Raw genomic sequence first — 24,464 nt, 5'->3', positions numbered from 1 at the left:
AAAATGCATTCCTTTTAGTAATTATGAAAATTGTCATACAATAAAAGAACTGTAATATTAATAGTCCCTCAAAGCATTTTATGATAAAGAAACCAAGGAAATTTAAATCAGAAGCAAAATTAAGATAACTATTGACCAACTTTTTTAATTGGGCTTTTGAATTTTTTTTAAAATAAATCAAGTCTTGCATTTGTGACTTAATTAAGAATATTTAGACTTTTACTTATATGAGTCTACACTGATCACTGTTCCTAGGAAATGACAAATAAACTCTGAAATTCATTCAATTATCTGATGTTTACTCAAGAATCCCCAAAGATTTTCTTAATGAAAACACTATGTCCATTCTCACCCATCTAGACTGGTAAGGAGATTTTTAGGTTATCTCCATTATACTTAATTTCAGAAGCATTTAGTAACACAGTACTGAACTTTCATTGAATGCTTCCACAGTAACTATGAAGCTCTCTCCTCCAGTCCAAGGTTAAATAAGGATCAAGATCCATTATTCATGTGTTCAATCTTTCAAAGGTATCTTTCATTCACAGATTAATGAGTTACAAACCAAAATATTTTCTTTTGAGAGTTTAAAGTGGTAGATAGCATCTGCAGAAAACATACTACAGAAATTTAAAATATTAGTTTATTTTTGTATTTTCTGCACCACAGAACTGTATTTCCCTACAAATACTATCCAGAAGTTCTATAAATTTTAATTGCATCAACATTTAATCTTATTTTTTGAGTTAGCTTTGATAAAAGTTTCATTTTTAACATTTCAGTTTCATTAAAACTTACAAAAAGTTCTTCAAACTGTTTCTGAATTTCATTGTCCATCTCTTCAACCTTAAAACTGGGATCACGAACAGGAAAAGCATCAATGAACAAAAATGCTGCATTTGCTCGAACTTCTGAGTTTTGGGCCTGTTACAATGGAGGAAAAATATTTTTTCCATAAGGACAGACTGTTAATATCCAAAGGTGTGTATCCTGTCAAACACTGTTCTCCAAAAATTTTAACAAGTTAAGTGTTTTTAATTAAGTAGATGGAAAAGATGAATTTATAAATGGATAGAAGAACCTAAAGTCACATACGAGTTTTAATGTTTTACCTTATATTTCTGCCCATTCAGTAAAACCTGAGTTATTGTTACAATCAGCTTTCAAAGCATATCAGCTTCAATGGCCCTGAGGAATCACAGTCAGAGTTCTCCTGCTTTCTGTAATGCTGAATAAATTAAAGGCAGCTGGGATTTCTGTTGGTGCCCTTAAAGCTCCTCTTCAGGACAGAAGACTCTTGAATTCAATCAGATTGAATTAATTAACTTGCTTGTCAAGAGACGGGTGATTTAATTGAAAAGCTCAAGCCTATTGCTTCAAGAAAATAGTATTTAGTAACTAAGTACCAGAAAGCCTGGAGAGTAACTTATCCAGCAAAAACATACTCATTTCTGCATCTCTGCACATAAGTAATAGCACCATGTTCTGAGGTCCAGGCAACTCATCAAAAATCTATGCGAAGCCTCTCAACCCTCAGAGATTTTACCACATTCAAGTTTTCTATGTACTCCACTACGTATTTTACTGGTTGTAGAACCCCAAATGCAAAAAAAAAAAAAAAAAAAAAAAAAAAAAAAAAAAAAGGTGCATAATTAGACATTGATTCAGTGAAAGATAATTGACCCAGTGAACTCTTGAAGGACAGAAAAAGAGAGCAGGCAATAAAAAGATGAAGAAATTCAAGGCATCTGTCTTGGGGTGACTTTACGATGTGTATCCCATATCACTGCCCTATGCCCAGAAATTAATTTTTGTGCCTTTCTATGCCTTTAAACTGAGCCTGAGAAGGGGGAGGAAAACCTGAGCAAAACTTTTTCAAAGCAGTTTGCAGTTTGTTCAAGGTCACACAGAGACAGAGACTTTTTTTCAGCTGCGGCAGGAGAGTGAGAGGGAAGGGAAGCGCCCGGATTGCTTTTCTTTCCAGCCAGCAGTTTTTTTTCCTCAGCTCCTTTTCCTCCAGAGAGTTGAACTTTTGTTTTCCTGGGACTTCATTTTTTTCCTTTTCTCTCTGCTGGACTGTTTCAACATCAGAATACATTGGGAGGACTTTCCACTGAGGCCTTGGCCCTGGAGGTGGGCCCACCACCCCGTCCCAGCTCCAAGGAGGGGGAGAGAGAGATCTACAGAAGGACTCTGAATTTTCCCCCAGGTTTCTCTCAGCAGAGCGGGAGGTTTTATCATTTAGCATTATTATCCTTTTCCTGTGTGTTTGTTAAATAAATAGTTTTTATCTCTTTCACTTTCCTTCAAGGAAAATTTATTTTTTCCCGAACCTGGTGGGGGAGGGCTGGTTGTAGCCTGCCTTCTCTCAGAGGATTTCTAAATTTGGCCAAACCGGAACAGCATCACAAGGAGAAAGCTGAAATCTAACCACCAAACTGCATTTATCAAAGCAGTGCAGTGATTCAGAGCCTCTGCTGACTTCTCCTGGAAAGAAGAGAAGGAAGAATTTTGTCCAGATTTTGGGTCCAATGAAAAAAAACCTCTCTCAATACAACTAGCAAAGTAGGCCTAATTTTAACAGCAAGATGAGACAAGGTCGGGTGTTGGGGAAGATGAAACAGGAAAGCCTTATAAATATGATTGCCTGACAAAAGACTTTGGGAATATGAAAACTACAGGCGACATCGAAATGAAAGCCACTTTTGAAATACCAAGTCTTAGTTACTGAACAACTGGAAAACAATGGTATGGCCGACTGAAGGTACTCCCCTCTTGATTGAACAATACCCTCTGCTTGCAGGCAGGTCCAAGGGTCAGAGCAGACCCTACTAGCTCAGCAGAAGGGGTCCAAAGAGTAGTTTTTAGAAGTTAAGATGTAACACTCTATGGTAATAGAAGAACTCTTATAAGCTGTATGTAAATGCTATAGGATTTGTATCTTGTATTAGATTGGTTAGTGACAATTAGAATATTCAGTACAGAAGATGATTTATTGTATTGTAACCAGGACTTCACACACTCTTATTCCACTCTCTCTCTCACTCCACTCCACTCTCTCTCTCTCTTTACTTACTCGCTTACTCTCTTGCTCTCTTGGGCCTGCTCCGAGCTGCGGCAGGCAGCTCTAAGCAGTGCCCCTGTACCCACGCCCTTTGCAATAAACCGCATGTCCCAAGATCTGACTTCAGAGATCTCTCGTTTCCATCCGTCCCAACCGTCCGACCCCCACCAAAGCTCCCGCAGTCGGGGAATCTCTTGATTATTCTAATAATCTCATTTTGTTCTTCCCTTGTCATAAAGCACATTGAAATCAAAGGCAGGGAAAAGAAACACGGCAATAACCACGTAATATTTAGACTTGAATAAACTAATGACAAATAAAACCAGAAAAACACAAAAGAAATGAGCAACAATTACTTCATTTACAATCTGTTTTGGGTTTCTCTTCTTGACCAATCCTGATATGGTGGAGTAGAACCAAAACATTCCATATTCTTCAAGTCAACAAAATTAATAGGAATTCTAAACTGAATACTACAAAAGCAAATAAAGCCCATACATACAGTCGTTAGTTAGGGATTTGTGTTTTCCTTTGCTTATCACGGATCACGCAAACAGTTCAAAGGTGAGAAGATCATAATTCTTAATTCTAAGCTACGAAGCTGAGAAAATCCTTCAACTTTGAGCTTGTCTATATCAAGAATTAACACGTAACAAGATGACATGTGAATTCAGGGTGAAATAGCTCTTCTGCACTAACATTGCATGTGAAAATTAATTCAAATGTAGTTTTGTGCAATAACCTAGACCTTGTCTACCATAGCCATTCCAGAAAGCTAATTTCCATAACTTTTTAAGTACATTACACTGAATTCCATTAAACTCACTTTTAATTCTGAACTGAGTACCCACAGTTCAAATTCCTGCCTTTAATTAACTGGAATTTATCCCAAATGTATTTGCATATTCAGGCTCATACAATGTCTTCACAGAGGTAGAACCTAAGACTTTAAATTCATGGCCTGTTTTAATCCACACTGATTTTTCCAGGCCAGAGCCTGCAGTTATTTAAATGACTAATATTTCTTTACCATTACGCTTGTACTATTCTGAGGAACTTTCAGAACCTTTTTAAACAATATTTTAATTTTTTCTTCAGTTAATTTTCATGGCTTTCTTTTAAATTTTATCTGGTCTTACAGGTTCTGAAATTCACTTCAAACTATTTAAAACACTGCTTCCCCAGAACATGTTAGTTTAAATGTATGGGATGTTAAAAAAAAATTTAAAAAGACAACCAAACACACCACTTTAAAGGAGTCACTTCCTTCAACAGCTTGAATTCCTGGAGGAGTGGTTCTTGACTTTTTCAGCTTGATAAGAAATAGCTTAATCACTACTTACCTCGCTCTAAATATCCATATTTTTATACCCATGTATCTTCTTATACTAACAGCCAATCACTACACATCTCTTTTAAGTTTGCATGACACTTGCTTTTCGTAATAAGAACATGAAAAAAGATGGAGTTACATATGGGCTTATAACTATAAAAACTTAAAAGTTGCATCAAGGCTTATAAAGTACGTGTTGGTAAAAGCCCCAAAAGAAGTTGTGCAATCTAAGTATTTGCAAAACAAGCAATTTCAGAAGAAACAGAGAACTGTGCATCACAAATGTGCATTCTCAGTTTAAAGATTGCAGAGATGCAATCAAGTGGTTTCAGGATGAACAGTTCTGGAATTTGGTGTATTCTTACAACTGAAGTATTTTTGCTTTCTGCAAGGAGGAGTAAACAGGCCTTGTATGTCCCTTCTGTTTCATAACCAGTGTTCTAGAACAGGATTTGTTCTTCACTATAATAAATTAGGGATATGGCTAAAATAGGAGCATCAAACTGGTTATCTAAAATTAAAGTGACATTTCAAGCTTTGGAGTAGAATCCATACAGTAAGGACAGTTATAAGCTTCCCTTCTTAGTTCAGTATCTTAAACTACTGGTTCAAAATGCCAAATAATTCATGCAGTACTATATGATTTGTTCTAGCAATGGAACCATTAGTGATGTGAAAATCATGAACAGCAGCTGTTAAAAACTTCAACCACTTCTGGAATCAGGAATTCTCCCACTGTCTTGCTGCAGATCAATCATTAACCATTTTTTTCCCACAAGACACATCTTCTGTTATATTTCTCCAAATAAATGTATGCAGATTTAATAAGGTTTGACAGAATCTTCCTCCAAAGTACTCTAGTCCTACATTTGTGTCCTGGGCCTTGGAAAGTGACTACAACCCTCCACTGACAGACAGCAACTCCCTTAAGAATGGAATACTGTATTTTGTTAACTAACCAAGAATCAATTAAAACCCCTATTCTTTTTAGAGACAGAAGTGTAGAAATTAAAGGAAGCCATGCTTTGTAGCTATTTTTCTCTTGCACTAGGACATACACGTTTCATCCAGAAGGCTCCTTGCTTATATTAATTCTAAAGGGATGGGATCCAACCCTTACATAAGGCCAAACAAGATACTGGGTTAGCAATGACTGCTCATCTTCCCACCTCTACCAGAGGGTTCTGTTGAAACCAAACAGCTCTCAACTCCTTCCTGTAGCTCATAAAATCCATTGTAAAGAACTTTTTAAGTTAATAGTAAATACTTTCAACTTTGAGAATTTCAAATACCTTTCTCATGGCTAGAGAAGATGCAGTATGACTGACCAATAAATGAAATATGTTTACCAGAATTTCATTTGGCTGTATGTATACACTCTTACAAACAGGGATTTCACAATCTCAGACAAAATAAAAGCTGTTACCAAAGAAGGAAGCTTAGCTCATCTTAATCACAGAATGTAACTGAGTAGACAAACTGCAATAGGTTGCCATTAGTCTGTGCATTCAATCCATAGGAGGACATACACACACACACCAGAAAAGAAGTCAGAAATTTCATTCTGAGTGCACATCCATACCATGAATGTCTGTACATACAATCAAACTAGAATAAAAGTTTTTCTAAATTAAAACTCTAAGAAATTCATTGAGCTGTATTCTAAGGCTGGTAATTAATCAAAAGGTGAAACTAAAATATCCTCTGAACATTTCTGGCCTTGATCAATAAAACACTGATAATTCCCTAAAGATCTTGGAAAACAGAATACAAGATTACACAGAATTTTCAAATTGAGAAGGTAAGAATACCAAGTGCAATCCTGGAAAGCACTCTAGATACCTGTAAACAAAACTGGATTTTACAAATAAATTATATTAAAAAATTAGAATATTATTGTGCATGCTATGCCTAATTACAACTTGCAAAGTTACTCAGCTACATCTGTGATGTCAAACATTCATTTTGGGTTTTGTAGCTATTTCATTTTAAAAGCAAATAATAAAAACAGAAGATGTGGAAGGGACCCAAAATTTAATAGCTGGAGGAAGACAGTCCTATTTTCTGAAAAGGATAATTACCTTCAGTGCTCTCCAGAGGATGGGTTGATACAATCTATAGAGCATTTCTTCAACTCCTTGACGAACTTTACTTTGCTTATGAAAATAACTCAGCATCTAAGAAAAAAAAAAAACAGGCCCAAAACATTCAAGAAGTAGTAAGGGGTTGTCTCATTTAATAATTATGTAACATCAGTGTTTTCATACTATGGAAATGATAAAACTAAACATATTAATTGACCCTATATTTTACTGAAAAGTCTCAAAAATAGTAAAATTGATCTAATAAATATAATATTTTATAACTTTATAGAGTCAATAAGTTTGTATAAAGATCTACAACTAAGAAATAAACATGGCTAGAGATTTCACAGCAACAACTCATTTTTCATTACTGTAAAAAACTATTTTTAAAGTAACTGGCAGAAAGAGTTTGAAACCATGAAATTATGAACATCAGATAAATAAGCCTTTTCTCTGTTAAGAACAAAGGAACTTATTTGGTAAGTAGAATTATACAAATAAAAATGTACAAACCTAATACATTTTTTATGCATTGATGAAAAGCAAGTATCAGCACTCCTTGGGACTCAAAACTGTGCTTAATTAGCTAAAAATCCTGTTATTTTTGTATCTGAATTATGCAGAAAAGAAAGTGGAAGACCAGAGCAGAATACGAGAAAGGACATCATATAACTTGAAATGAAGAATTCCTCCACTCGAAACACTGGTCAGTTTGAGCTGTGTTCTAAGGTTGGTAATTAATCAGAAAGTGAGACGAGATCATCCTCTGAACATTTCTGGCCTTGATCAATACAGCACTGATAATTCCCAGAAGATCTTGGAAAACAGAATACAAGATTACAAAAAATTTGAAAAGAAGCTGACCCTCTAGTGGTCAGTTCAAATTTATTCCAAGACCTACTCCACTTGCAGCTCACACTCATATTTATTCACTGTCCTCTTTCAAGATCATAAGCCTCTGAGCCTGAAAACATGAAATGCTCTGTCAAAAGCCAGGAATCACAGAACAAGGGAATCCTACAGCTATGAGAAAACAAAACAGAACAAACCTGCTAAAAAACCAACGCCAAAAATAAACAAAAAAAACCCAATATAACATTGTACACTCGTTATGCATGTCAAGCTATATAGTACACACATTTTACACTCTAGAGTCTGTGTATTTGGAAGGAGGCATGGGAGGGGAAGGGACATGGATCAAATACAAATGTCTTAAAAAGCTCTGTGGACTTCTCACTCTGCTTCAAATGTTCTGCCCATGACTAATGGGCAGAGATGGACAACTAGAATCAAGGCTTGTCCCTATAAACATCTATAAACCCCCTATATATAATAAAAATTTTAAAAGCCAAGTTTAATTTCAGACCCATCTACTAAGTTTGCCTCAAGAAGGTTGTGACTTTTCGTCCCTATGATCATCTATGGAATGGTCAGTTCTGTAGGTAAAGAAAGCATAGACAACAGACAACAAAACTATTTCTGGCACTCTGGAAAATCCCCTTCTATTTCTACTTTTGAGCAGCAAAGAGAAGTCTGGTGCAAAACTATAAGCAGGTTCCTCCTACTGTTTCTCACAATGTGCTATTTTTTAAGTATTTGTGGTGGGTTGGCCCTAGTCACCAGCTAAGCGCCCACAGCCATTCACACACTCCCTACTCAGTGGGGAAGAAAGAGAATTGGAAGACAAAAAGAAGTTCAGGGGTCAAGACAAAGACAGTTTAATAAATGAAGCAAAGATGACCAAAAAAATCCCCAAACAAGTGATGCAAATGCAATCACTCACTACCTGCCACAAGCAGACCAATATCCAGGCAGTCTCCAAGCAATGGCTACCTCCCAAGAACCCACTTTCCCTCAGTTTGCTGAGGGAATGATGATTGTATGGCATGCAATATCCTTCTGGTCAATTTGGGTCAGCTGTCTCAGCTGTGACCTCCCAGCTTCTTGCTCATGCCCAGCCTAGCCCTACGGAACATGGGAGGAGAAAGATTTGAGACCACACAGGCACTGCTCAGCAGCAACCAGAACACTGGTGTGCCACCAGGACACCAAACACAGCCCTATACAGGCTGCTATGAAGGAAAGCATTTCCATTCCAGCCACACCTGGTATAGTATTTTAGTATGAAATGGAAATTTTCCACTGTATAGCAACTGATCTCATTTTGATGCTACTAGCTCATGTCATGCTTTCCAGGAACTTACCTCTCTAACTTTAGAATGAACAGAAGAACTTCTGGGAAGATGAATTCCATGATGCATGAAATCCTGAATGCAGTTATATTCAAGTACCTACAGTACAAACACACACATGCTCCTGTTAACACAATAAACCAATAGTAACTACTGTAGCCACACAGCAACCATATTTTTCCCTAAAACAAGCAACTGAAAATAGTATCTGGTATTATTTCTTACTTGGCTTCTGCTTGGCTCAAACTTTTCTATGCTCAGAGCCTCAGTCTGCCTCAACTGATTTTCAAAATTTCAGAATATACAATTAATCCAATAGTCAGAAGCTAAAGCAGGGTAAATAAGAATATTTGTTACCTGAAATTTTGCTCTAGCATTGTTGTGATGCTGTAATTATGCCTTTAATCACTTCCATGGAAATCCACAAAAACTAGATAAATACTTGAGCTATCAACTATACAGACTTGCACATACTGAATAAAAGCTTCAATAATTCATCTAACTGGTGTGTTTATGAAAAACACTGTGTATATGCATAGTTGTGTGAACCAATATTTCAGCAGCAGAATTAAAGGTGTTTAACTGCAGCTAAGCTGATCTCAGTGGGAAAACATTCAAAGCATGACATATTGGTACTCCTTGACAATGCTGAAGAGGCCCTTTCCTTAGGGAAATAATTCTTTAAGGCTTGGTTAAGGCCCCTCTCTGAGGTGGAAAGTCATGAGTCTTTCCCACCTTGAAACTCAAAACTATCCAAATGAAATTTCAAGCATAGTGTTACCTCTATGAATTCTCCTGACACCTTCTTCCAGGCCCTGAAGTAAACTTCTGAAATGTATTCCACCAAGGACCTGTATTAACATATAGGAAGAAACACTGTCAAGAAAGCATATTAACCATATCTATGTACAGTTCATAAAGGTGAAACGTGAAGATTTTTACACATACCAATTTTGTTCTTAATTCTGTGCATCACCATGATTTTTAGAAGAAGAAATTCTCTTTTTCAAGTGCACACCCATAACTACCACCTTAAACTCTTAATTAATGAATGCAAGCGCTATTACATGGTACTTGAAATATCTCTTAAGGTGGGAGAGTCAAAACATTCACAGAGATACTTTATCATTTATGTCATGATGAATGCCTTAAATTCTTTATAGAGATGTACAGGTATACATTATTTTACCTGAAAGCATTAGAAAGCCTCTGATTTTAATGCAAAGAATCACTTCTGCAATATTTCACTGAATAATCAAAGAAAAAAAGTCTCCACGTTTTCATCTGTCAGCCAAATTCTCAGGCTACGATTGATCCTGCAAGTCACCTCTTATTAGAATGTCTGTACATAGAATCCTATCTAATTAATTTAGAGGTTGCTCATAGGAAAAAACAGAAACACCCTACAAAAGAAGAAATGGACCCGCAACCCTCACACAAGCACTGCAAATTTCTATTGAAGTCATTTGCTTTAGCTAATGGCAAATAAACATTTACTAGTCCTACAATTGTATGCCCAGGCACATCAGAGCAACTATTAAATGAAGTTGCTGAAACAACGCAGCAGTTATATTCAGAAGATTTGAGGGTTTCTGGGTCCTGGTATATTATTTCAATACACGAGGTATTTTTAGAGAGCGAGACAAACAAGATTTTGGACAAGCTCTTCCTAATTAAGTACTCTAACTAGGATGCATACCTTGGAAAGAACTGTAATTGGTTTTTAACAGTTCCATGTATCATTTTAATGAAGTTTACATTCCAGCTGAACAAAAAACTCAGGAATCTTCTTCCCTGTGGGGAGGGGAAAAGAGGAAAAAAAAAAGGGAAATCAAACCTCAGAAGAATACCCAATTTAAGAGGTACCTCAAAAATCAGTCAGTACAAAGGAAACTACATCTTTAATTTTAAAATGCATAGGTGAAACAGAAAAAAAATTTAAGATTCTTAATTATTAAGCAGAATTCAAGCATTACTTTCATTCATACTGTAGAAAAAACACAGAACAAATGAACATGTGATCACATATCTGCCTCCATTCCTTCAGTGTCCATTCTGTTTTGGTGTAACTTGAAGCAGCGTTCCAGAATGGTAACAGACTGTGCAACTCAGCACCCTCATCAAAGCCAGATCACTGAGCTCTGCCAAGTGCAATATCATTCCAAGACAATGCCGGAACGACGGTGAAGGTATAAATAAAACACTACCAGCACTGGACACAGGAACATTTTTAACAAAGCCACAGAGAACAGCTGGGCCACTGAGGAAATTAAATGTTCTGATCAGCAAGGACAATTCCTTTCCTCTTGCCACATGAAAGGTCATATTGCAAACCTCCTGGAGCTGCTTTCATTCATGAAAGCAGAAACATTATTTTTCCCAAATTAGTTTTCTTCCATCTTAGCAAGTCAGGAACAATGATGACAAATCTGATGAGCAATAGAATTTTGCAATAAAAGGCAGTGGAAGGCTGTGGATGAAGGAAATAAGCCAATGCTCTTCCAGAATCAGCAAGATCTGCCCAAGGAATTGGAGCCTTATACAGTATCTGTACAGGCAGCCTCACTCTGGCTTAGCTTACAGATGAAGTAGTGGCATCCAGCTTCTAAGACTTAAAAATGTTTGATCATACTTAAGGGTGAGTCAGCCAGTTGTAAGAGTCCTTTGTATCTGTCAGCTTTCTAGTCAAAAATAAATTAGGAAAATTAATAAAGGAAGTGCCATAGTAAAGAACACACTGGCAGAAGTGCAAAAGGGTCACTGAACAATTAGCAGAGGTTCAGAGGCAATTCCATTGAGAGTTGGACCAAGAGTTGTGTTCACACCTAAGACAAAGACAAAACAGAGAAAATAGAACACCAGTCACACTTGGAGTTGAAATCTCACAGAGTAGGGGAGGGAGAAGGAAGCACATAGTTGGAAACTGCCCTGTAGTGCAACTGATAGCTGAAATGCCTTTGAGTGAAGAAGTAATTCAGAAGCTCATAAAAATCAAGACCTAAAGGCTAAATACAGCATCAAGATTCTTGTCTACAATGGAATCCTTCCTGTTGTCAACGAGAGTTGCCTCTATCTCCAACTTTGGTGGCCTAATAGAAATATCCAGGAGTCCCACTTGGCACATCACACATCAACATCCCTGACAAAACAAAAGGTCAAGGGAGTCTTAACCTACAGCTCTTCCCTCAACAAGGCAAGGATGAGGAAAAACTTGAACTCACCTCATCTGCTACAACCCCAGAAGCAAGACAGATGATAAAAAGCCAAAAAATAGATTTCAACCAATTCCTTTTAGCCTTGGGTTTCAAAAGATTGAGCCTACTCCTGAAAATTATGATAAGTGCCTCTAACTTAATCTGCTGCTTGTGAGTAATGGATCTGAAATAATTACTGGTATCAACATTCTCATTATCATGACAGGTAAACTGGTGATAGGTGAATAAGACTGTGAACTTGTCATTTTTGGGATTAATGCAGTATCAGAATGTTGGGTGTCTGGTACTCCTGTGCCTGTGGACACAGAGCACGTGGCTTTGTTCTATACACACACAGAAGGTTAGCAAGGAAAGAGAATACAACAGACCTACCACAGTAACATGCTCTGCAGGCTCTGCAGCTGTTGGACTGGAAACCCCATCTGAACAAGAATGTTTTCATAAATCACAAAAGTCAGAGGATCACTTCACTAATGCAGCCTGATAAAAAGCCTCTGAGAAATACTACTCTGTGTTGAATAGCACAGCCTGGGAAGGCAGAAACAGTGAACTCCCTGATCTAGCAATGAGGTATAAATGTGCAATTCTCTATCAGTATAATCTGATTTAGAACTGATACACTGCATTCCTGACCCTTCCCTTCCTTCAGCCTTGCATATGATGAACCATTGCAGACAGTTAATCTGTCTGAAAAACAGCCTCACTAGGAAAAAACAGCCACCTCCTTCAATCAACCCATGGTATTACTGCTTGAACATTATACTTTGGAAAGGAAAAGAGGAATGCTAGCCCATGACAACACAGGATCATTGGAACCTGGAGTTATAGCAGCTGAAGCTGCTATGATGCTATGCTCTGGGATATGTACTCTAAAGAACTAGGAATACTTTTCTTAGGAACTGTAGGACAAGTCTGCAGGCACTAAAGGGAGTATTAGGCCTGATACACAGAAGCTCAGTTTCGTATCAAAGCAATTCATATAACACGGTGATATTTGGTATTACTACGAGCATTTTAGAAGCAACACAGGATGCAAGAAGAAGTCCAGCAGAGATACTGGGGGAGTGTTGGTTGGTTTCTTGTTGCTACAATCTACCAATTAGTGAAATGAGCCAGGAAGGGAAATTAGAGAACACACATGAGGTGTGTTATCACTGCAACTGAACTCCCACAGCATGCAAATCCCAAACAAAAGGACTTGCAGCAGAAGTGCAGTGCTTTGCAAAGGAAAATGCTTTGAACACTTTGAATCTCCTGTCTGCAGAGCTAGGAACATCCAAGCTGGTTACCATTCCAGATATGTCCTGGAAAGTCATATATTGAAGCTGGATTTCTGTTCACAAACTGAGACAAGTGAATTTGGATGTTTAAGTCCCTAAAATACTAATTGTCTGAAGAGTGATGCATGTGATCAGCTGTTTAGTTACTGTTTTATGGAGCTGAATTGTTCTGTTGACTCTGCTGACTAGGGTTAATACAGCACACACCATAAGCACAGCACAATTTTACATGCCCAGATGGTTTTCCAGAAGGCAGAGATCTATGACAGTGTTTTACGTGCCAGCTCCACATGGGTGTCTGAGGCAACGTAGGTCATTTAATGTAGCATGGGTCATTCACTCAAGCAATCAAGTCCTTCCCAGGACCTGTAGCAATTATGCTCCTGCACAGATGTCTAAATTTATTTCAGACACTTAATTTAACTGAACCCTGTCCTGGGATCTTTCCAGAATGGGTTATGGTTCTCCTTTTATTTTGAACTCTTATCCTCCAGGATGTAACATCACTTGTGTATTGGGCTGGCATGGCAAGGTTTTGGTAGTGGAGGCCAGCAGAGGTTGTTTCTGTGAGAAGCTGCCAGAAACTTTCCCCGTGTCCAATAGAGCCGATGCCAGAGGGCTCCAAGGCAGACCCACCACTGGCCAGGCTGAGCCCTTAGGCAACAGCTGGGAGCTGCTACTTTCAGTCAATCCTTCCAGCCAGAAAGTGAAGAATCCAGAAAGGATTTAAACCACTAATGATCAGACGACACAGCAGAGAGTGCAGTAAGGTACTCTCTATATCCACCTAGAAAGAGACAGACCTATGAAAATGCAAACGTGACAAAATGTCAAGAATCAGAAATCACTGGGAGAGCAAAGAGAAAAATCCTGGGCAGAGAAGCGAATGTGCAAATTTGGCCACACTTCGCACATTCTTGTAGAGCAAAGGGGATGAGTTTTAATATGGCAGGAAAAATATTCTTTACCAAGTCTGACTGCCACTGTTTTTTTTCCCTCATATTTAAAAAAATCAAAACAAAAAAAACCAAACAAAAAAAACAAAACAAAAACCAACCAAACAATAACCCACATAACAAAACCACAACTTATATACTGAAGCCTGTGTTTCACTCAAAGATTCTTCCTTTAGAAAAGCTGTGTAGTAATTAACATGTTGTACTAAGTCTCACACAACTTGGAAGAAAAAAATAACTACAAGAATTTGCTTCTGAAACCTAGATACCAGTTGTATTTTACATATATAATTACCAATTATTTACTGTGCCTATATGAAGACAAAATATTAAAATGATACAGTGGATTTGAATATAACAGAAGAAAAAAACATATAGAATCAAATATAGCTAATGCATTTTAAGTACTGGGACAAAGAACACACACAAGTACACACTTTTTTCAGAGGGCAAAAAATTACCTAAAATGAAATACACCAAGGACACAAAACTAACTGTAAACTCTGTCAATATAGTCTTACCTGTCTTTCCTCTTTCCACCCATATTTTCTCTGTTTCCATTCCCAACTCTCATATTGTCTTAGTACATCCCAATTTTAGTCAAAACTAAAATAGCTTAAAATATGATATGTAAGTAACAAAAAACCCACCAACTTTGTGGCAGGTATCCAAACCCTGCTCTATCAAACATTTCACCTAAGTCCTTTGCTATCTCCTTTTCAAGATGCCATATCCTCATATTAATGCCATATTAATGCAGCAATCTCAGAGCTCATTTTATGACAGAAGTTCATATATTCCATAGGAAAAGGAATATATCTATTTTAGATGCAGGGAGGAGTCAGAACTTCAGAGACAAAGTCAGGTGGTCTGGTCACTTAACCAGAAAACAAGCTTGGACACCACTATCCTGGTGCGCAGGCACAATCTAAAAACAACAAAACAGCAACTGTTCACTAAGAGAAAGATACGTAGTTAAATAAAATAATTCCCATTTTTCTGTGAAGTTGGTTTCTTTTTATGCTTTTAAAACAAAATATGGCAATGCAATCTTCTAAATGGAGTGATTTAGAAAGAAAATTATTTTGCTACAGTTACTTGTCTTCAATAAAAGAAAAACTGCTATAAAAGAAGAGAATTACACCATGGAATGATTTTAAGTATCAAGGGAAATGCAATGGAAGCAAAGCACTTGATTCTTATTGCCTCGAGATACAAGAACTGGACAGAAGATTTAGACATAGACTTTCACACTTCAGGCTGGAATAGAAACAAGTTTTTCCAAATGAAACAGAAAATCAACCATTTATAGCTTGGAGTCAGAGCTGATGTGTCTCATGTTGCTACCCGCTGTACTGTAAAACTATTAAAAACGACCAAAGCTAACTGGCACAAAACCACAGTAAGATAAAAGTTGACTTACCTCTTCTTTGTTAATGTATTTTACACTCATAAAACACTGAAGTAACAAGTCTTTGACTTCATTACTCTCCTCTGAATCATAATCAAAACAAAGTAATGTCTGATGTAGATTCCATACACGAACTATATCTGCACCCTGACAGGAAAGAGAAAGCCCAGATTAGAGTGGAGTAGGCATGGTTTTAATACAAAGAGGCATTGAAAGGATTTTAAATAATGAATTTGAAATTAATTGTTACAGACAGATTTTTAGGTTGTGAAATTATGAACATTAATTTCATCACATTACTGGGAAAAAAAATACACATAACTACAGAAATTCTGACTTCCAACAAATGAAGACATGCTCAAGTACGGAAAAAAAGTTGCCATTTCATGCAAAATACATTAAAACCACACCATTCCACTTTTTAAACTCCATACAATACATGCAGTTAACAGGGAAAAACAGAAGAAAGAAATAAGGATACATCTATTTTGTTAGTGCAAAAGATGTGTATCACAATACTACAAGTAGCTCACACATCTTGAAAAAAGAATTTCAGACAAATAGAAAAGAAAAATTATTTGTAGACAAATAAAGAGCAAAGGAAGATGAAGCTTCCCACAAAAGTTGTCTCTATGCATAGCTGAACATAGTACTTCCAATCTGAACTGACAAAAAGAGTTAATTTCTATAAAAACCTTGGCCATTGGACTGGACAAAAGAGTGAAAAGATTAAAAGGAATGCAAAAGAAAAAAATCCAGTTCACTTGTGAAACTGATGCCAAAAATCTTTAAAATTTGTCCTAGAGAAGGCAGTGTTTTATTGTAGGGATTATCTTTGTGGAAATATTCAGTATAACCTGAAAGTCAATATAGCCTCAGCATACCGTAGCAGCTTTATTCAGGCTTTTTCTCATCAGAATGACAAACAGAGGCTTCCCCAGCTGCTCCTTCCTTTCCAGCCCCTTCTCCCACCACATTTCACAAACACGTTGGATAGCGTCCTGTAGGATTTTTTCAGATGCAGGTAATGCAGGAAGAATACCTACAAGAGTAATTAAATAATTATTTACTGCAATGAACCAAGTCATTCCTGTGAAACAGTAGTCTGTTAGCACACTAACTATACCTCACAGTGTCAGCTAGCTCCTGCCACATCTACACACCTTCATGACTTATGCTTACTGCAGTATTTAGGCAACTCTAAGGTTTTGCCCAAGTTTTTGGATCAGTAACAATGAAATACTGAGTTTCCCTTAAAAGTAATGTGTCACTGGATAATCAAAGTTATATTCCATTGGGTGAACAGCTGGGAGAAAGAAAATCATTTACATTCCAACTTCTAAATTGTGCAGCTGATTTTTAAGCAAACACTCCCTTAATTTTGTCTCATAAATATGAACTTAAACCAGTACCAACTTTTCTCCTGTGAATTCTGTTTCATAGGCCAGCTGGATTTCAGTCAGATCAAAGAAACAGTCTCTGTAAAATGCTGTGTTCTGTACAGAGAAGTACTCACGATTTAGTATAAAAGCGCATTCTACAAGAGCTTTGTAGTTTACATTTTCATCCACTGCAGGTATGGAAGCAGTAACGACAGCTGCCACTCCTTGGATCACTGCTACACTTTGTTTCTGAAAGAAAGCAATGTTGAGGAAACACTCCTGCAGTTTATTTTGGACTCAGAAAATAATTCCAACAAGAAATAAACCTTAGCAACAGAGAGCAAAGCTGAATTGTTATTATGCTTCCCCTTTGAAAAAGGAGCATACTGGCACCCAAAACCTACCAAATAAGAGGCAAAAGCATAGATTTTTAAAGTACATCTTTTCAAAAAGTTTGGAAAGAGTTTTCAGCTCCAGCTAGTAGATAAACTCTGTGACTGTACATGTGCATCCATTCCTGCACTAAAATCCTCATCTGCAACAAAGCACCCACTCAAACACAGATCCATTTCAGAGCTGAAAAGCCCCTAACTAGCAGGGTCTTGTGCAACTCAGAAATGTTTACATCTGGTGACTTTCTCTCCAAGTGTGTGATTCTACAGGCCTCTGAATGGATGACTGATTTTTCTACAAGCTTCTAGGTTTCTCCAGTGATTTCCCCACTGTATTTCTTTTCTGCCTCCAAAATTAAATAACTTTTTCCCCCAGTATTCTCAAGGCCACATAGACTACAGCACAGAAGGCAGTATATGAGGGTCTGAGTCAGAAAAACTCGATATATTCTACATTTGTGGGAGGGGCAGTCAAATCTAGATTTCAGGATCTTCGTTCAATAAAATGCCATCACAAATCAGGTAGTGAATTTCTTATACTGTATGCCAGATACTTCACATCTGCAATATTAACATTCACTTACTGAAATAAAGACATACAAGCAGCCCCTCCAACACTACTGAGAAAACTAACTCACATCTTCCATACCTAAAATTATCAGCAGATCTAGTCTTTTATAGTATAGACCAATTATAAGTTCAGATTAACCCAAGCATAAATTAAGTCCTTTAAAAAATGGGCAGGAAGGTGATATTTGGAACTGATCTTATTTGATAACTCTGGCATGTTTTCAGCTGTTACCAAAATATTCTATTTTATTTCCCAAAAATCATGAAGCATTCATCACCTTTTCATTTTACAAGATTCTTACCATTTCTGGAGCTATCTCAAGTTCCATGTCACCATCACATTTATCATCTCCAGTCCTGTGCCATGTTTCCACAGGGTTCTCCATCAAGCTCTCTCGCAATAGCTGTGTCAGTCTCTGCCATAGCACTTCTTTTTGCTTCCTTGGCAATTCTTGAAGCAGCTCATTCAAGTCAAAATGATCAAATGTATTTTTCTATAAATGGTCAGAAGATACCACATAATTCCACATCAGTGAAGTGGCTTGTATTTCATCATATTTTCTACAATTAATGGGGGTTTTTACATTAATCATTAACTTACATTCCTCTGCAGTCATAGAGGTAAAATACCTTCTAGAAGTTATACTTTTTTTAAATAGCATAAGAAATTCCTGCTACTTAACTCTTTATCATGAAGCAAGACTGCTACTTTTAAGACAAAAGTCTTTAGCCCTTGACAGCAATGAAGACAATTCCATACCCTTAGCTATGAAGCTCAAAACTGCACAGAATTTAAGTCCCTGATCATATCTTTGCTATCTTAAACATCGATTGATGATGGCTGTTGAAAGAAAATCCTTAGGCAAGGACTGGAAATGTAACAGTCAGTACAGCCATAGGGACAGCACTAATCTGGGATCTCACACACCAGACCTCAGCACACTGCACTGTTTTAAAGCCCCCCATCAAACCCAGCTCCTGAGCATGTTAACCCCACACCTCCTGCTGAAGCCCTGCTAACAGGGAAGCCACCATCAGTCTCCAGTAGAGACTGCACCCCAAGACTGATCTGAACGATTTCCTCAGAAGAACTTGGCTAGAAGAATTTACCTCAGAGACACAGGGAGTCTGGTAGCATCAAAGAAGGGTAAGCAGCCTGCTAGGAAAGGGAATATGCAGAGAGAAGATGAGATAATTTCTGAGATGTAATTTGCAATACTGAAGTGAAGGTTTACTGGATCAAAAACACTTCAGAGGAAAGAGAGAGAATGTCCATGATATTGAAATAAATATATTTTTAGTTTGCAGCTACACTGCAAGGCATCGAAAAAAAAAAGTTGAAGAAAAAACCAGAAAAGAATGAAAGAAGCAGCAACAAGTATTAAGAAGTTCCCAGAAGGGTGTGAGAAGAAAGATCCTGTTACATATTTATAAGATAATTTCCATTCTATTCTACAGCTGAAAACAAATACAATAAACCAAAGGCTTCACAGGGAACTCTGCAGCCCTCTGCTTCAAACAAACCCAAAAGACAGGATATTAAGATTGTACTGTTTTGAACAGAAAGAATGAATTCATAATAGGACCAGAGCTTTTGGATCTTTCTTTGGGATGATATGAGATAGAATTATTCCAAAACCTATAAAGGCAAAGGATGACAGTGAATGATAATCATATCTGTGATTCCTATTTTTCTGTCTAAGAAATTACGTCTTTTCTTGAATTGGAATGGGATCTAGTGGAAAAAATTAACAGCACCTGTTGAAGATCTCAATGAACAGCACCACAATATGACATTTTTAAAAGATTATGAAGAATAAAAATGAAAAGCCCACGAGAAACCTTGAAGGAAAATTAGCAAACCCCTGGAATTTTAGAAGACACAGATGAACCTAAACATTGAGAGGAAGGAAAAGAAAAATTCAAGGGGGAAGTAAGGGGGGTGGGGGTGTGTGTAGAAAACAGACACTGAAAGAAACAGCAATGCTAAAACCAGAACTTTCAAAAATGTTTAAAAGGCAAATTTTAAGGCTAGAGCACCAAATAAGTAGCAAATATAATACAAAAACTAAGGAAAGCAGTGAGGCTTTAATGACAATTTATTTGACCACAGCCTCCTCCAGAAAACCAGTCTAGAATTTTTCAAGGGAGATCCTAAAAGGAGGATCCTCATACTAAGACAAGACAAGGTCACACATCCTCCATCACTGAAGGTTTCAAAAGGAAATTAATAAAATAACTCGAGTCTCTTGGATAGTCTAAAATTCACCTGGATATTCATGTTCCTTTATGCTACAAAGGCATGAAGACAATTTTAACCAATATACTCATTGTAGCTGGTGACATAGTTTCCAGAGATATTGGCAACAGCTGAAAACTGTTGCACAAGAACTCCTATGCATTGGTGATGAAAAATAAAAGGATGAAAAAACTTTTAATCCAAATAACTGGATTAATAATACAATAATAATTGGCTATCCAAATAGCCCACGGCAGTTAAATTATTGAATGCAGATGGCAGAATGAACACAACCAAATCAACTGAAAAGGAAACACTGCAAGTGAAAACTAAAGTGAATAAATTTTTGTTAAAATGTTTAGATTTAGGTAAAAATGGGAAGGAGACTTTAAGCAGAGGCAATCTGGTAATGAAGTTGTTATCTATAACTACATACAAGAACACAAACGAAAAAAATAGCAAATTTCTTGGGGAAAGATTCAGTGATGTTTGGGAGACAAACTTTTTTAAGCTTATTATACAAAACATGATTGTGGGTTTAATACAGTTGCTACATTAAATCAGTTCATGCCTTTGTGCACCTAGAGGTCAACTGAGGTCAACTTCTTTATCCTGATCCAGGTAACATTAGGAAAATACCCATTAGAAAGCTTAAGAAACTAACTTGACAATACCATTTACAGAGAGCAATCTACCCCTTCTCCAAAGCAGTGACAGAAATAACAATTCAAGTAAAATTAAATGTAGACCAAAGAACAAGTAGACAGGCCAAACTATCAAATGAATGAACACTAGTGAAACACAACTCTGCTATGTTTGTACATCAACTCATATTCATTATATACCAATAAACTTCCTTAAGTTGAAATTAAAAAATACAATACTTCATCAAGTTAGTATTTTTTTAGTACTACCACAGTACTAATAATTTATTTTTTTTAAAGTAAGCTGTATGCAGAACAACCAAATGACAAAAAATTAGCTGGTTTATAAATATTCATATTTCAGATTCCACAACATTTTCAGCCTATATTCTTTCAAGTGCCCTTTGAACTTATTTTCTACAGCAATTATTCCCACACATCTGCAAGTACCAGACAAATAGTTTCGGTCCCTTTGTCACACTACTGCACCCATAAGAGACTTATGACTCCGTAAGTGATATATATATATATACATTGGCTCACTTACAGCATTCTGAGTGTAATGCAGGAAGTCTTCAATTGACTCTTTAGACACAACTTGCAAAAATGCTTCGTGTTTCATCGTGGAATTGTTTTCCCTAATTTATAGAGAAACCATAACATTAGAGAAGGCACTGTATATCAAAACAAGATCATTTTGGTCTCAGTTGTAGCCATATATCAGCTACATACATAGCATTTATATATATATATATGTTATATGTTACACTAGTTATACATGCATTCCACAGCTAAAGAAGCTTTTCCCTCCAACGTATTTTACAGTTATCTGAGTCAGCATTTAGATTCACAACACCAGTAGGCTACAGGGCTTGATTTCTTTCTAGTTTCTTTTGCAGAATACATTTTTAATGGGTACTTTGATTTTTAAAAAGCACAGTGCATTCTCCAGCACACACCCACTATTTAAGCCGGCCATCATTCCCGACAACAGTATTTATTTGCGTAAGAAGCACGGAGGGATAGTAAAATGGTGTCTCCTTTTCTCTACTCTCAAGTGAAAACTATGGGAAATGGGCAAGGCCACCAAGGCCATTAGCTCACGTAAACATTCCTCCACTCTAGGTGTCTCCTGACATGCTTTTCCAGTTGGGAAAGTGACTTACACAGCCACTGTGTGTGTGAAGCCACAACACGGAACGGGGCAGGGGCGGCTCTTGGGCCCATCCCGAGTCACCCGGGGGCTCCCGCCAGGCCCCGGCAGGGCAGGCAGCGGGAAGCCGGACGGGACGCTTACCTTCGGGCTCCCTCAGAGCGGCCGAGCCCTCCTGGATCCGCAGGATGCACTCACAGCACCGCGGCGCCGCCTCAGCGGAGCGGAACGAAGCCGGCAGACTCGCTCGTAGGAGAAGAGCCCGCGGCGCACAGCAGCACCGCCAGAGGAGACACCGACCCCGGGAGCCGCTCGAAAGGGACACCCGGGGACAGCCCGGGACACCCCAGCGCCGCTCCCAGTCCGTCCCTCACCCGCCACTTTTCGAATCGTCCCGCGGCCGATGTTGAGCGCGCGCCGCGGAACTCCCGTCTCGTCTCGCGAGACCTCGACCACCGCCCCACCCTTTCCCGCGCCCGGCACCGCTGAGGGCGGCGTGGGGGAAAGGCGGCCCCGGAACTCACCGGGAACACGGGACGGTGTTCAAAACTCACAGAATCACAGAGTCAGCAAAGATGGGAAAGGCCTCTAAGATCATCGAGGCCAATCTGTGGCCGAACACTACCAGGTCAACTAGACCATGGCACTGAGTGCCACTTCCGGTCTTTCCTGAACACCCTCAGGGACGGTGTGCCTCCATCCCCTCCCTGGGCAGCCCATTCCAATCCCCCTTTCTGTGAAGAAACTCCTCCTAGTGTTCGACCTGAACCGCTTCTGGCGCGTGCTGTTGTCCTGTCGCTGGCTACGCGGGAGAAGAGCCCGACTCCCACCTGGCTAAACCCTCCTTTCAGGGACCTGTAGAGAGCGATGAAGCCCCTCTTGAGCCTCCTCCAGGCTGAGCCCCGCCGCTTCCTCAGCCGCTTGTAGGATTTGTGCCCCAGCCCCATCGCTGAGCAGCGCCTGTGCCCGCAGCGCCCCGCGGGCGGAGGGGCTGCGCTGCTCCCGGGAGCTTCGGCCGCGCTGAAAGGCTCCTTCCTCCGCTGCCTGCACTAACACAGGCTGGCTGGAGACGCGGCTGGTCCCGGAGGAGCATCCCATCAGTTACCCAGAGACAGCTGCCAGGGTTCAAACCCACTCCCCCCTCACTGTTCCCTTTCTGTACCTACCTCAAAAGTGTCAGTGCTTCCAAACGGGGGTTAAGCCATGCTCAGTTAAATTCATGTTCACGCTTAACAACACAGTATTCCTTCTTCCATGGATCTCTGGTAATGTCGACGTTTACAAAAACATCACCCATTTGATTACACTGGTGGCTTTTTTCTCCAATAATGTTATTGTTGCTATTGCTGACCTCTCTGCCTTTACTCACAGTCCTGGTGAACAACATAAGTGTTTAGCACTCTTCATCCAAAGCAATCAAGAGTTAAACAGCCTACGTGCCAGAATGTATAGGAGCCTGTGTAAGCCAGATGATATCTAGACTTTGATAACTAAGGATTTTTTTAATATATCAGGAAGTTATGTCTTCTGTTTCTTCTTTGCAGTGTTTGGAATTAGTTAGATCTTGAATTCTGTGATATTCCCCATTCCATTTTTTTGAGCGTTTCTGCAAATCAAAACCAGTCAAAGTGTCTTGTTAAGGGCTTAATTTGTATTTTTCCATTTGGCATTTTCAGTAGCATAATATTTCTCTGTGTTGTTGGCTGTTCAGAAGAGAGAGGTGCATGACTGAAATAATTTGCTTTCAGTCTGTAGAAGCAGTACAGCATGTGCTGCTTTACCGTGCAAACAAACAGAAAACCAACTGCGATGTCTATAAAAGTTCTCACATCTGGACTTTTCAGGATCGTAATTTTAAAAAAAAAATGACATAATTCAGATTTTATTTAGTATTAAATGTGAAAATTCACTCCTTTTAAAAGTAGCACTTACCTCTTCTGCTGTTTTAATTTTTAACATAGAGTCTTTGTTAATCACCCTGCCTTTCACTGATTTAGATCATATTAAAAATTAAGGTTTTTCACATTCTCTGCCACATTTATTTGAGATAAGAATCCAGCTTGTTTCAGATCCTGTGGACCTGACTTCATTTCCCAGTTAGGTATTCAGCTAAGTGCAAGGAGCCTGTGAAACAGTTTGCTTGGAATAAGTCACATCAGCATACCTGTAGAATTGTAAAAGCAAATAAAAATGTGCAACACTTGACATTTATACATTGTGCTAATGTCTGCCTATATTGAAAAATTTCTGCATATATTAAAAATCTTTGTCATTTTAGATCCAAACTGATGACTTATCATGACTCTCATAGACTGAATATTTCATTAATACCTTGATTAGTCTTCTAATTAGATGCTACAGTAGTCACCTGGTTACTGTTTATTTCATTGGGCACTCATCCATTTAGCAAACAAACTAAAACGTATTTTAGCTTTTAATTTCTGTTGCATAGCAACCACAGAATTATTTTTTTCATAGTATTGAAACTAGAAGTTGACACAGATAACAACAGGCTGAATAACACCAAGTGATTCATTTTAGAGGACCAC

General features: G+C 38.2%; 1 protein-coding gene across 4 annotated transcripts in view; it reads right to left on the bottom strand.

Annotated features, from left to right (window-relative positions):
- The window catches only part of NCAPG2 (non-SMC condensin II complex subunit G2), a 47,166-nt gene extending 23,462 nt beyond the window's left edge, over positions 1-23,704 (bottom strand). The window contains exons 1-11 of one of the 4 annotated variants that reach the window (XM_042043742.1): positions 22,060-23,704; positions 21,310-21,400; positions 18,182-18,373; positions 17,052-17,166; positions 16,420-16,577; positions 15,548-15,682; positions 10,373-10,467; positions 9,455-9,524; positions 8,686-8,772; positions 6,479-6,574; positions 799-924 (exon numbers count right to left, since the gene is read on the bottom strand). In XM_042043742.1, the coding sequence (XP_041899676.1) occupies positions 799-924; positions 6,479-6,574; positions 8,686-8,772; positions 9,455-9,524; positions 10,373-10,467; positions 15,548-15,682; positions 16,420-16,577; positions 17,052-17,166; positions 18,182-18,373; positions 21,310-21,384 (1,149 nt within the window). In that variant the 5' untranslated portion in view covers positions 21,385-21,400; positions 22,060-23,704. Of the gene's footprint in view, positions 1-798; positions 925-6,478; positions 6,575-8,685; positions 8,773-9,454; positions 9,525-10,372; positions 10,468-15,547; positions 15,683-16,419; positions 16,578-17,051; positions 17,167-18,181; positions 18,374-18,989; positions 19,022-21,309; positions 21,401-22,059 lie in introns of those variants that run through there. The other 3 variants (XM_042043743.1, XM_042043744.1, XM_042043745.1) reach the window with 3 other exon arrangements.
- Positions 23,705-24,464: the final 760 nt, after the last annotated feature.

The sequence above is a fragment of the Corvus kubaryi genome, unplaced genomic scaffold (genome assembly GCF_017639235.1).
Source record: "Corvus kubaryi isolate FWS band 111438036 unplaced genomic scaffold, C.kubaryi_AGA036_p1.0 37398, whole genome shotgun sequence".
In the NCBI taxonomy this organism is placed as follows: Eukaryota; Metazoa; Chordata; class Aves; order Passeriformes; family Corvidae; genus Corvus; species Corvus kubaryi.
Note: the sequence above shows the minus strand (reverse complement) of the source record. Positions and strands in the feature narration are given on the sequence as shown.